Raw genomic sequence first — 14,671 nt, 5'->3', positions numbered from 1 at the left:
TTCATGTCATTTAAACTATTAGAGACCATCTGTCTTGTGGATGCTTTTATCCTAGTCTGTGGACAATATCTCATGTTTTCAAACTGCCTCTTATAGTTAGAAGTTCAGTTGTGTCCAGTGTTTTGAATCCCACAGTGAGTATCTTTGTTTCTGTGTCATTGTGCGCGTCCAAAATTATAGTGTAAGTTATGGGATTATTGCTCAAATTAGGTTACGGTGGCTGGGATTGCTGGTGGAAAGGAAGTATGTGTTTCCAAGGATGATCTTCCCAATTTGGGATCTGGGCCTCCTTTTGTGGCTGGCTCAGCCTGGGATGACAGTCGCCTGCTGCCGCCCAGGGCCTGCTGGGCGTTCCTGAGTTCACTGCGTCTGCAGGCACAGATGTAGGCGGGGGTCTGTGAGGCCTTCTTTGTGCCAGGTCACCCAGCACAGCCTTGGTCTGCGTGCTTTAAAAAGCAGGGTCACGGTTTCTCTCTGAGGGCGGGAATTCATCTGGGCAAAGGGCAAAGGGCAGCCTGTGAGAGTCTCATGAAATAAATATTTTCCTGTTAAGTTATTCTTGGTATGTGTATGTTTGAAGATAGGTCCTGGGGGCAATTTAAACACAAAGACAGAATTACAGTGTGAAATCTGGATGGGTTTCAAGTATGGACTTGGAATGGTTCTATTTTCCAACCCTGAATATTTAGGGCCATTTTTCTTCTAGAAGTTACTTAGCAGTCTGCCCAGAGGGGAGGTGGCCTTTGTGCATGCCGCCTGGTGGTGGTCACATCTGAGAGCCTGGGGTGGCACAGGGGTCCCATGTCCACGTGGGTAATTGAACCTTGCTCAGTTGCCTTGTTGTCGACACAATTCCTTTGTGCAAGTTAACGAGGCCAAAGGCAGGGGTGACCCAAGCAGCTCAGCCACTCAAACCCAAGGTGACTTCGTGCTCTACATGCAAACGCCCAGAGTCTGTTCTTCCTGGAACTCTTGTTTATGAAAAATTCATTTACCTTTGCTTCTGCTTCTTCTCTGTTCTGTCCTCCCTGTCTTCCTGTGGACTCTCAGGTGAGAGCAGAGGAAGGGGAAGATTCTTTTTAAGTCTTCATGAATAATGTGTCCAGAAATTTTTGAACTAGAAAATGAATTGCCCTATACCATGGTCTATTAATAGGATTTTTAAAGCTCAAAATGAATAGAAAAGGGGGAGTGTTGTTTAATGGTTATAGTTTCAGTTTTGTAAGATGAGAATGTTTTAGATCTGTTTCTGCAACAGTGTGGATATATGTAACACTACTCGACAGGACTCTTGAAAATGGTTAAAATGGTAAATTTTATGTTATGTGTGTTTTACCATGATTTAAAAAAATTTTTAATTCAAACAAATCTTTTAAATGTTGTTCGTTTTTTTAAAAAAATGAAAGGAAGTCCTCTTCCCCAAATTTGAATGGACTTGTCCATTTTGGACTAAGGATCTATGCATATCAGAAACTCTGGGGAGAGCTTCGTAAGATAAATTTTTCATAATGAAGAATTCAGGTGAAGACACACGCCAGCTGACCTGCAGATCACAGCCTTGGTGGTTTTCAGGTATTTTGCTGTTGCAAACAACACTGCAATGTGCTCTGCCTCTTTCAAAAAAGAGCTCCATTGTTCTGCACACGATTTCCCCACAGGGTGACAGGACTGTGCCCAGTGTCCTGGGAAATAACTCTGCAGGGCAGGGGGTGGCAATGCTTGAGCCCCTGGTGCTGGTCTGCAGCTTCTATTATGAATGTGAGACTCTGACCTCTTCGGGGCAAGTCTTCACTCCTCCCACCTCATCTTCCTGGCCACCAGGTCTGAGCAACTGTCCTCTCTCTGCACAGTGCCAAGGGGTTCAGGGTCTTGAATTCGACCCAGAGGAGCTTATGGTGAGCTGTACAAAGATCTGTGGAAAGGAGCTTGTGTCCCTCAAGCATGGAGGAGCTGCTAAAGGACATTGCCCCTGAATCATTCCTTTGGGCAGGCCAGGACCCGTTGAGATGCTGTGTCTCCTTTCTCTGCATACACATACCCTCCATTCATAAGCCACTGAGAAAATGTTTTAATTGCAAGACTACCACCAATCTCACTGAACTGCAATAATGTTTCAGCCTGCCCCACCCCCTCTCAACGATTTGTATAAATTGGGGGAAGGATGGGTTCTATTGGATCAGCATAGCTTCAAGGACCTTTTAAATCTATTTGCTTTACTACCTTCCACTTTCCTTCACCAAGTCAGACCACACTCCCCCCAAAATTCATGTCCACGTGGAACCTCAGAATGTAACCTTTTTTTGGAAAGAGGCACTCTGCAGATGTGAGTAGTTACGATGACATCATACTGGGTTAGGGTGGGCCTTAAATCCAATGACTGGTGTCCTTAAGAAGAGAAAACAGAGCCACACAGGGAGAAGGCATGTGATGACTGAGCCAGAGACTGGAATCATGAGGCCACAAGCCAAGGATTGCTGTCAACCGCCAGGAACTGGGAAGATACAAGGAAGGATCTTCTCAGAGAGCCTTGAAAGTGCACGGCCCTGCTGACAGCTTCATTTCAGACTTCTGCCCTTCAGAAATGTGAGAGAAGAAATTTCAAGCTACCTAGTTTTTGACACTTTGTTATGGCAGCCCTAGGAAACCAGTACACTAACAGATCCAAAGACGACATAATGTTCCATAATTATCCTCAGTCCTGAGGATGTGCTTTTCATTTACCACTCGCTCCACCCTACCCTCCATTCTCTGTTCCGCCATAGTGATAAGGTAATAGCATCACAGCATAAAGTGGGCCTCTTCTCAGAGGTCACCTGGGCCCTAGAAAGTGCTATCTTTTTGTAACTAGCCCTTTCTAAATAACTTGATTGGAGTATCCATCCATCCATCCATCCGTTCATTCCTCACTCATTCATTCATCATCAAACGCTTCGGGAGCACCCGTTCGGAGTCAGGGCCCAAGGATTCTGAGATAAGATGCCACGGTTGCTGCTCCCAGAGCTCTCGCTGTCCAGTGGGGGAGGCGTGGCGGCATCTTTTCCCCAGTGAATCCCTCTCAGTTCAGGGGGCTCCAGGCTTGCTGGCTGCAGCCTGTACCCCCTGTCGCAGAAGGCATCTTGCCCTTCTGAGTTTAAATAAACGTGTGATTTCTCTTCTTGTCCAACTGCCTGATGTTGATTATCTTAGGAAACTGTACAAACAGCAACACTCTTGAAAATTGTCTTTCCTGACAGTTTCTCCTGTCGGTCAGGCCGCAGATTGGCCCTGGGATTTCCTGGAGAAGGTGCGCCAGCCAAGAAATCAGAGCGTTTCCTGGACTCACGCAAGCAGCGTGGTGGAGATGCTATGCGGTGGGGTTATATGAGGCGGGGCGGCAAGGAAATACGCATGAATGATGTGCTGCTCCCTCTTTGGAGCCACATGGAGCTGTGGGTTTGATGCTTGCACTGACAGTAATGACCTAAGATCATAATGGGCTCTGCCTGGGGGTGCACGTCTCCCCCTTGCCCCTTTTGGAGTGACCTTGTCATAAGAACAGTCAGATGGCGCTGGACAAGTGCGACTTCTTCTCATTAGGGAGCCAGCTCTTTGCAGAAGGGGTTTGGTGCGGTTTGCATATGGTGCCAGGTCATCTGTGCTCAGGGCTCTGTGCCGGGGGTGTCGGGGCTTCAGGAGGTCACAAGGCCACAGTGATGGGCATTTCCTTGGGTGAGGGGCTGGCCTCGTGGCAGGGAAAGAAAGATCTGTGGTGGCTGCGTTTCTGGTATCCTCCTTAGTCCTCAGAGAGCACTTGGAGGCCAGCAATATTTTTTTTAAATGAGGTCAAATTCACATAACATACAATTAAGCTTTTTTAAAGCATACAGTTCAGTGATAGTATATTCACAAGGTTGTGTGATCACTGGCTCTTTCTAGTTTCAGAACTTTGTCATGGACCCAAAACCAACCTGGACCCACTGAGTAATCACTTCCGGATCCCCCTCCACGGGATAACCTCTAATCTGCAACGTCTCTATGGATTTGCCTGTTCGGGATAAAGCGTGTCATGAGACTAGCGCCTGTAGATTGCAGTGAGCCCCCTTTCCAGGAAAGGTAGCCTTTCCTCTCCCAGCTGAGTACCCGCAAAGCAAGGTCCCAACCCCCAGAGCAGCGAACAGCTGAGGAGAACGGTCCAGGAGTGGTGGTGTTCCCTTGGATGTCCAGTAACGGGGTTTGGTCTGCACGGAGTAGTGAGCTGGTGCCGGATTTGGGATGAGAATAGCGAGTCCACATCAGTGAGGAGCCGGGAACGTTCAGGGTGTGGACTCGTTTCCAGGGCTGCCGTAACTAAGTACCAAAATCCAGGTGGCTTAGGATAACAGAAAGTTATCGTCTCACAGTCCTAGAGGTAGAAGTTTGAGATCAAGGTGTAACAGCGCTGGTTCCTTCTGACGCCATGAGGGAGAGTCTGTTCCTTGCCTCTCCCCCGGCTGCTGGTGGTTTGCTGTCTAATTTTTGACATTCCTCAGCTTGTTAGATGCATCACCCCCATCTCTGCCTTCACTGTCACATGGTGTCCCCTGCGTGCTTCTCTCCGTGTTCACATTTCCCCTTTGGATAGACACAGTCATAATGGAATAGGGCCCACCCTAAGGACCTCATGTAAACTTCATTAGCTCTGTAAAAACCCTCTCTCCAAATAAGGTCACGTTCTAAGGCCCTGGGGATTAGGACTGCAACATATCTTTTTGGAGGGGGGCCATCGTTCAACCCAAAAGAGGCTTAATGAGTAGACCCGTTGGGACGGAACAGGACTTTGAGTCGCCGAATAAGAGACGTAATGTTGGGAGGGCAGTTTTAGACTCCATGTGCCTCGTCTGCAGTTGGTCTATTCCCATTACTAAGGTGTTCCAGAAGGAATCAGCTGGTTTTCAGTACATCTGATACATGAAACCAGCCACATGAAAGGAAGCAGGAGACTGATTCTCCAGAGCTCCATCTGCAAGGATAAAGGCCTTGCAGACTAAATCCGGACTTCTGTTTCAAATGTCGGAAGTCCTACTCAAATTACCTTGGGAGGGGTCGGGGGAGAAGGAAAATTTTCGCTCACAGGAATGAAAATTCCCGGGGTAGATCTGACTCTGGCTTCAGGCAGGAATAGGTCTGAAATCTCAGGGCCTTCTTGGTGCAGTCAGGGCTTATCTCCCACCACCGTGCAGGCAGGAAGCTTGGCCACTAACACCCCAAACTCATCCACCATGTGAGTGACGCCAGCAGGAGACCCTCGTGGGGAGGAGCTCTGGGAGGAGTCATCTTATCAGCCCAGCTTGGATCCTGGGACCATCTCTGAGCCAGTGGCTGCGACCAGAGGACGTGTGTTTTCATTGGCTGAACCTGGATCACACGCCCATACCTGGGAGCGCTGGGCAAGGCTATTCCATTGGAAGCATCTAGAATAGATTCCCCACAGGAGACTGGGATTCTTTTGTCCACAGAAGAGAGAAGGGGACAGTGGGTTTGGCTGACTAACGGGGTGGGTTTGTAGACTATGGGCCCCAGGGAGGCGGGAGGGGCGGGCTTGGTTCTCACTCCTTACCTACAGTGTTGGGGCCCTGATAGGTTCTCAGTAAAACTTTATCCAATCAGAATAAGTGGACAGGTTTAGAAGTATTTGTTCGAAAGGTGGAAGACTGAAGGTTGTGGAAATGTTCACCTGTGGTTGAGTCAGTTCTGGAACTTGTACGCACATCCTCAAATTGATTAGTCTCAGCGAAGGAAGGATGTTGCCAAACAAGGAGATCTTTCTACGTTGAGTTCTGAGTTTTTCTTCAGTCCTTTTTAAGAACCTTGAAGGCATAACTTGGCGTTTGAAGACAAAAGGGGCTTTTCAAGAAGAGTCTTGTGAAAGAGGCCCCTGGGACTTGGGGGCGGGGTGTTGAATAGCTCTAAGGAATCAGCAGTTTAAAGTAATTCGGTGTAAAGTAATGTGAAAATGCGCTTTACCTTGGCTTTGAAACATACAGGTTTGGAAATCAAAGGGCAGGAGGCTTGCTGGAGGGTACGGTCAGCCTGCACTCCCCAAAGGAGAGAACTTAGAACATAACTGGGGGCCTTTGCTGAACCTGAACTACTTTTGCTTTCTTTCTGGTACAGAATGCCAGTTTGCATTATTTCTTTTTCAATGGTGATTATTTGTTTCTAATAGTGTTACTGGAAAACCTTCTGTGAATATCAAACACCGAGTCGTTTTTGGTGCGTGGGTCTATATGTGATTTTCAACGTGCCGCATGTGGCCGCAGTTCTCAAGGGTGAAGGCAGTCTTTAAGGGGCCCTCGGCAGGTAGGTTCCAGGTGGCCGTCACGCCAGGTGGCTGTGGATTGCAGACAGGCAGCCAGCTCACGTGATCGCAGATCACGTGTGTGACGTGCACCGCGGACCTCAACCCTGCTGGCGGTGTGCTCAGTACTTAGACACGGTGCTTCTCACACTTCTGGATTTTTTACAATGTGGATTCGGATTCAGTAGGCATAGGCTGCGTCTTACAAGCAGCCAGTGTTGCTGGTCTGCGGCCTTGCTTGGTGGCACGAGTTAGGACTCCCTGCTCCTAATACCACTGGGAGCTGGTGTTCGTCCTCCCATCACCCGCCACCACCATCACCTCCAGAATTATCCCTTGAGCCACTTGGGTCAGACAGCTGCTATGGTTCCAGCTTTGTTCATGTGGTTCCAGAGTTAGGAGGTTAACTTGTCTAAAGCACCATGTGCTCTCTGCCTTGGGGAGGGGTCTGAGCTGACCGGGATTTCTGGCTGCACGGAGCTGGAGCTGGAGATGGCAAGCCTGGCTGAGGCTCTGTAAGCCTCCGACTCTGTCAGGTCAGGAGAGGGCCCGCTGAACGGTCCCTCCCCTCTCATCCCCCTCCCAGCTCTTCCTGTTCCCTTGCCCCTCCTTCCTTCTCAGTGCTCTTGGTTTTTGTAGTTGTATAAACGACATCGGCTTACAGGAATTAAAGAAAAAAGTCAATTTATCTGGAAGAGAATTAAGTCAAGAGCAGACATCTCCTCCCCAGTCCTCAGGGGTCACCACTGCTAATGCGTCCTGATTATGCCTGTTAGGGTGCTTCGGCCCCAACAACAGGAACCCCAGCTCCCACTGGCTTAGCAGGTCAGGGAATTCTTCATGTCAGGTGATTGGAAGTCCCAAGGGAGGTTGATGGGGATCTAGGGTTGGTTCACTCAGTAGCTACTGAGGTTCTCTCTGTCCTCTACTCTGGAGAGATTCTCGCTCACTCCTCTGTGCCATTAAAGTCCTTCCCTTCAATCTGGACCAATAAGAGTGGCCAGGAGTGCTATGTTCTGATTGGCTTAGACCAGTCATGTAGGACCCCTGGAGCTTAAGGCATGAGGTCAGTTTCCTAGAAGTGGAGAAATGGGGATTCCCAAACAACACAGGGCTTCTGTTAGGAAGGATGAAAGTGGACTGCATGCCGGGCAAGCAAGTGATAGAGTCCACCGCACTTCTGAAAATTTCCATGCAATTGTGATATTCATTCATTCACTTATTCCTTCCTTCACTTAGTGTGACTGTTTTCCAGGCACTAATACTAACAATAAACCAGTGAGGGAGGTACCAGTGTTCCCCTGTTTATGGGTGAAGACACTAAGGAAAAACTCCAGTGACTTATCCAAGGTCACACAGCACACAAGTAGAAGAGATTGGAACCCAGGCATTCTGGCTCCAGACCCATGCCCTCCCCACTGGGTAGTTCTGACTCTTAAGATGCTTCTTGAAAGTTGGCTCTCTCACCTCTGTGCGAAAGTTAGAAGCTAGAGGCTGAGCTGTGTTCCCACACAAATCAGGCACCTAACACGGCCACCACAAGTAATAGAATAATGTGAATGAGTTCAAAACCATATTTCTGTCCCTAGATCCAAATAACTATTATCACCGACGGAATGAAATGACCACCACCGATGACCTGGATTTTAAGCACCACAGCTATAAGGAAATGCGTCAGGTAAGATCAGGTTTGTCAAAGAGAAATCTCTCCTGTGCCCAGAAGCACGTAGGTGTTTGTTTTTGTGCTTTTATGGTTTGTTGAAGCCACAGGAAATGCTTGTAGTTTCGAGGCTGAGAATGCCTTGGGGTTCAGGTGACCAGAGGAAACCTCCCTCGCCAGCAAGTGGTTGAAGCAGAATTCGAAGCGAAGCTTTCAGATTTAATACTATACTTCTTCCACCTACACTGTTGGTGGGAATGTAAATTGGTGACAGCCACTATGGAGAACAGTATGGAGGTTCCTTAAAAAACTAAAAATAGAGCTACCATATGATCCAGCGATCCCTCTCCTGGGTACGTATCCAGAAAAAAACGAAGACTCTAGTTGGAAAAGATTCGTGCACCCAAATGTTCATAGCCAAGACATGGAAACAAACCTAAGTGCCCATCAACAGACGATTGGCTTAAGAAGATGTGGTATATGTATATACAATGGAATATTAGCGATAAAAAAGAATGAAATATTGCCATTTTCAGCCACATGGGTGGATCAAGAGAATATTATACTTACTGAAGTAAGTCAGAGAAAGACAAATATTATATGACATCACTTATGTGTGGAATCTAAAAAATAATACAAATGAATCTACATACAAAGCGGAAACAGACTCACAGACCCAGAAAACAAACTTATGGTTGCCAAAGTGGAAAGGGAGAGGGGGAGGGATAAATTAGGAGTATGGGATTAACAGATACAAACTACTATATGTAAAATAGATAAGCAACAAGGATTTACTGGATGGCACAGGGAATTATATTCAATATTTTATAGTAGCCTATAATGGAAAATAATGTTCTCTCTCTCTCTCTCTATATAAAACTGAATCACTTTGCTGCACTCCTGAAACTAACACAATATTGTAAATCAACTATACTTCAATTTAAAAAAATACATCGCTGTGTGTTTGAGTGGTATCACTGATTTAAGGACAATAGTCATGTGCAGAGTCGAAGAAGGAAAAGAATCCGGAATAACACTGGTGATAGTAATAGCAGGAAGCTCTCACATACGACCTACATCAATTTCCCTACGTTAGGAATTTACCTGTGTTAACACGGTCAGTCTCTCTAACCACCCTAGGAGTGCAGGACTGTTGTTGGCCTTGTCTTACTGATGGCGAAACTGAGCCGCCGAGGGACTATGTAACACTCCCCTTGTTATTCTGATTCTCTGATTCTCGGTATTAGAATCACTGGGGGAAATTTGGAAATATACCTATACTTGAAACCTGCCTCTGGCCAATTAAAGCAGAATCCTGAGGAAAAGGGACTGGGGAATCTAAATTATTTAAAGCTCTCCTTGTGATTCTAATATACAGGCAGGTTTCAGAACAGCTGGTTGATACCTTATGGCTCTCAGTGCTATAGACGGTTAGGAGGAAAAGACGTCCCAGATGAGATTGGCCCCAGATTTAATGACAGAAACCAAGTAATCCTGAGCTATGGACGTCATCTGTCTAGTGGGTGCAGAAGGGAGAAGGGACCAAGAGTTTTTTAGGACAGGCTAAAAAAGCAGCCGTATGCTGAGTGCTTTGCCTTTGTAACCCTATGCGGTGTTCCCCCCAAGCCTTGTGCTAGAAAGCGCGGGCAAGTGTTGGCAAATGAGAAGCCCTTAGACATGTAAGAATCTGTTGGAAGAGAAGGAACAGAGAAATGCACTCACAAATATGTTTAATGAACAAGCATTCACCAGAGGCCAAACTAACATGGCTCAAAGCGAGGGCTCATAGGTGCTGAGGGAGCGGTACCAGCCACGCGGTACAAGGGCGCGAGACTTTCCTGAGGACGGAGCAATGAGGCTTTGCCACGAGGGCTCTCTGCTTCATCCCAGGGTGTCAACAAACCCGGTTAGTCTCCATGCCATTTAATTTGAGATACACACAGCTGCTTCCAGGCACCTGTCGGCACAGACTTAGAGGTGGGATGTGCTAAAGAAATTGCCTTGTGGTCTGTGTTTGGACTTGAGGTCTGTGAATCATCCCTGCTGCTCTCCGCTTTCGGGTGTTTATGCGACCGCTCATCGTTCCATTTTATAAAGCACTCGTGTCTTAACACAGCTTTGCTCAGTGGGCATCTCGGGACATCTTTTTGCCCAGAAATTAGGCAAATATCAACTCAGCTGGTGCAGTTAATGTCAAAAGCAATCTATCTAAATGCGTTTAAAATGGGCTCACTGCATAGAGAGTGTGGTATCTTTACCTAGTTGTCCCGCATGGAGAATGGAGGTCCTTCTCATACGAGGAGAGCTAATGGATGTGCTTCATTACCCTGGGGCACCCTGGTCCCCATCACTTGGTAGATGTTAGAGCTAAGAGGAGCCCGAGAAAGCAATGCAGTCCCTGCAGGGGACACTGGGGGACCCACTCCGATCTCTCAGGACCCCGCAGCACTCAACTGGAAACTGTCCGAGGTTGGGCGTTGGGGGCATCTCTCAATCGTGAAGAGTGTTCAAGCCAGAAGTGATTTGCCATTTGGACTCCTGGCTCCTGGGGATGGGAAAGAAGCCAGCACTTTTAGCAATTCCCGGTATGGAGTCTGCTAGATTGCTGTAGAAATCTTTCTACTTCAGGGGAAAAAAAAAAATGTTAGTTTATCTAGTATTGCGAGAGACATCTACAAACAACACAGAAACGAGAAGCAGACGTGGGAGCAGGAAAAGAAAGCAGAAGAGCCGTTGCTTGGAGGGGAAATCATGAGAATGTGTGTGAGCGACCAGCGCGTGTGAGAATTATTTCTGGAGCCCTGATTTATAAGCCGCCGTTCTCCCCGCTGGGGGAGCCCCGGGGGCTCGGGAAGGGGAGGGGGGAGCGGGGGAGGCAGGAGGCCGTTGCGCAAATGCTGATATTATGATGCAGATTGAGTTAGTGTTCTGAGCACTGAAGGCCTCCCCAGCACGAGTCACCATTCATAATTGCTCAGTCATCTCTGTGTCTACGTGTACGCCACCTTTCTCCGTCATTTGGGACCACGAGGGCAGAGACTCTGTCATTTTATCTTAAATCCATAAAGTGTACTGGATAACTGTACTTTTGAGGTTGTTGCAGGGGAGATATGTGGGGGACAGGGCCGGCATGGCCGGCCGTGGTTGGGAAGGGATGGGGTTGCAGATGAGGTCCGCCGTCATCCAGGGCCTGTGGCAGGAAGAGACAGAAGGAAGGGTGGTCCGAGCAGTGAGCACAAGGAGAACAGGACTGTGGAGGCAGGAGGGGACGGCCTGTTTCTGGGACAGTTGGCAGTGCCAGGAGACTCTTTAGTCTTGAGTCTGAGAATCGGGAGGTCTTTTCCAGGAGCAGAGCTGTGTTTGGGGAGATCCTTCTGGCAGTTGTAGGGACAGTAGACCGGTGAGCTCTGTCCCAGGAGAGGGACCTGCCGGGTCTGAAGAAGGGTGGGGGGAGGGGTTTCTGAGAGGGACTGACCAGTCCTAGGATTCCCCCATAAGTTGGAGAGAGATAGGGTTCTGGTGTGCTTCCCAGGGCCTGGGATACCGTCCACAGCGGGAGAAAAAGAAGTGGTTTTGGGGAGAGGTTAAAAAGATTGGACTCTGGTTGGGGACCTGCTGTTGTCAGGTGCCCAATGCTCAGGAAATTCTGGTTGGTTGGCTGAGAAGGAGCGTATGGCATGAGGCATAGAGAGGAGTCCAGGAGAGACGTGGGCTGGAAGGCAGCCGGCTAGTGGTTTTGATTTCCCGAGCAGCCGAGGATGGTCGTAGGCAGCAGGCGGTGGGGTCGCTGAGCTCCTGACCCTGGGGGTGGACGATGGTGGCAGGAAGCCCGGGCAGGACAGCAGGCTTGCGGATCCAGACAAGCCCAGCTCCGCCCACCACGGGATGCCTCCTACCCTGGCTCTCTTCCTTCCCCCTCCCTCTGGAATTCCTTTTCACTTGATCAGATGCAGTGTCTGTTTCTCAGACAAATGAGTAAAGATGATGGAAGAGGACTTTTTCTCTTCTCCCTTCTTTCTTTTTTTTTTTTTTAACATTTTAATTCATTGGATGAACAATATTGTAACCATATCAAATGCAAACTAAAAGTCTCAAGGTTAATCCTCCATGAACCCAATACCCTAAAGGATCAGTGGTTTTCATTTTCCCCCATTTCTATCCAGGGTTTGCATTTCTGTGTTCACAGAATTCATACGATTTTGATCAGAGGATGGTTACAACTTTGCCCAGATTTTCTCACTTAATATTAGACCATTAGCCATGTCTCATTGCTGCCTTCGTAATTGTCGTTGGAGGCTGCGGAATGTTCCAGTGAGTGGATGCATCATTTTTCTCTGATGCATGCAGCCTTTGGATAGCTCCCCACTTGCAGTGACTTGTGTGAGAGGATGAAACCTGCTCCAGCAAGTGTCACCGTGCACGTAATTTACCTCTGATGTACCGCTCTGATCCTCTGATGTATTGCTCGAAACTGAATTACTAGGAAAGGGGGCTCTTTCTTCTGTCTCCTTCAGGAGAGGAGGGAAGCAACCGAGCCAGAAATGCAGTAGATCCCAGGATGTGATTTATTCCCACCTCCGGGATGAGGAGACAAGAGTCTTCAGGACGCTGAGGATCTTACAAAACCCACTACTCTCGAGGGCAGTGTTTCTCAGCCATGCTTCCTTACTGGCCCTTTCTAGACACTTTTCTTAATTACCCATTACATTAAAAACGAAGGAATAAAATTTTGTTGGGTAGGGTTGCACATTGGAGGGCCACAATGCATGTAATATTGAAGATTCTGAGCCCCTGGAAAACCAATTTTCACCTCCTTTGGGTGATGTCATCCTTGTTGAGGATGACTATGCTTCCTCAACAGTGAAGAAAATTCTGTCCCTTTCTCTTACTTCAGACATCAGGACTCAAACATTTACCATTAAGACTCAAACTCCAAAAAATCCTCTGACTCTTTCTGGGAATAGGCAAGGTGGCTCACCAGCCGGGTTTTTGAGGGTGCCCATGGCCCCTGGAGAAATCCTTCCCAGCACTGCAGAGGGCCACGGTGCGGAGGGAACTGTCAAGAACCTTCCTAAAGGGAGTCTTCAAATGCCCGTGTTCTCATTCCTGTGCGTGGAAAAGATACTTGTGATACCACAACACCAAAAAGGAAAATGTGACTGGTATAAAAATACCGCAGTGGTGGGTAGAGGATAAAGAGGTGACTCCAGTGAGTTGTGGCTAAGAATCACCCCATCCCGAGAGGCTGTATCCCTGGCTAAGTGTGCATCCAAGGGAAGGTGCTGTTTGTCTTTTTCCAGTGTCAAGGTCATGATCCCAGCACAGGGGGCACATTCCTCTGGCAGCTCATCAAAAGGGGAAGGAGGGTAGGCATTAAATGACAGCTGGACTCTGTCCTGAATGCTTGTGTTGATCACCTAGCTCAGGATGAGCCGGGGGGCTCTGTGTCTGCAGAACTGGTCCTCGATCTGAACGCAGGACGGCGGGTCACCTGCTGATCAGGATTTGCTGAGGTCCACGCTGCTAGTGGAGCGTGTGTGGTCAGCAGGGACTGGTATGAGAGGCCCAAATCAGACGGTGCTTGTGCTGTGGCCATCTACTGGAACAATCCCACGTACAACAGACAAAAGGGGTGGCATTGTTTGTTTCGATCGCTCTGTTGCACCTCCATGGACAGATAAGAGCTCAAGAGTCCGAAGCCCTGGCTCCACCTGGTACCAGCTGGGTGACCCTGGGCAAATCCCTCAATGTCTTTCTGAACCTCAGTCTCCATAGCTGTAGAATGGGGACAGGCCTCCTTGCTTATGTACTTCACTGGTGGTCCTCACGATGAGATTCAGTAGAGAAATAGAACTTACTATGACCGCGATGGTGAACGTTGCTAGTGACATTATCACCACGTCTCTTGTTAAAACTTGGCCTGCTCCCGTGTGGCTCCACTTCAGCCCCTCGGTATGTATCCCTCATGGTGAGTGGTGTGAAGCTACATTAACCTTGCTGGCATGTGGTTTCTCCAGTGATGGTGGGTTTCTGCCTCTTCCCTCTTTGAACAAGAGTCCTTTGTAGTCAGCTTTCTCTTTCTCTCACCTAGATATTATAACACAAAGTGAGTTATCATAAAGCAAAGCATGTTTCCCCCTCCCAGGAGTGGTGAGAGAATAGACCCTGAATGCCTGACCAGGGCTGCGGCTGTAACACCTCGTAGGTGTGTCGTAACAGCAAAGCACCCGCAGCAAAAGCTCCATGCCTTTAGAGATGCGAACCGAGGCCCGGGGGTCGCCCTCCACCCAGCAGTGCAGAATGCTCTGTTACAAAAGGCAAACCAAGTGCGATGTCACTCCACTCCATCAGAGATTCTACGATACCGATTTACCAGTTCCATAGATTTTCTTTTGCGGTACACGGGCCTCTCTCTGTTGTGGCCTCTCCCGTTGCGGAGCACAGGCTCCGGACGCGCAGGCCCAGTGGCCATGGCTCACGGGCCCAGCCGCTCCGCGGCATGTGGGATCTTCCCGGACCGGGGCACGAACCCGCGTCCCCTGCATCGGCAGGCGGACTCTCAACCACTGCGCCACCAGGGAAGCCCCACCAGTTCCACAGATTTTAACCTACCATAACGTTTGAGACAGAGTTTTTTATTTACACTTTACAAGGACATTTTATGGATCACTTGGTTGATGAGGAATGTTTTGAAA

General features: G+C 48.4%; 1 protein-coding gene across 1 annotated transcript in view; it reads left to right on the top strand.

Annotated features, from left to right (window-relative positions):
- CPXM2 (carboxypeptidase X, M14 family member 2) overlaps nt 1–14,671 on the top strand; it is a 122,512-nt gene that overhangs the window by 87,286 nt on the left and 20,555 nt on the right. Inside the window, 1 exon segment of the mRNA XM_032608892.1 lies at nt 7,906–7,994. Coding sequence (XP_032464783.1) covers nt 7,906–7,994 — 89 coding nt within the window.

This window comes from Phocoena sinus, chromosome 16 (genome assembly GCF_008692025.1).
Source record: "Phocoena sinus isolate mPhoSin1 chromosome 16, mPhoSin1.pri, whole genome shotgun sequence".
NCBI classification, from domain to species: Eukaryota; Metazoa; Chordata; class Mammalia; order Artiodactyla; family Phocoenidae; genus Phocoena; species Phocoena sinus.
Note: the sequence above shows the minus strand (reverse complement) of the source record. Positions and strands in the feature narration are given on the sequence as shown.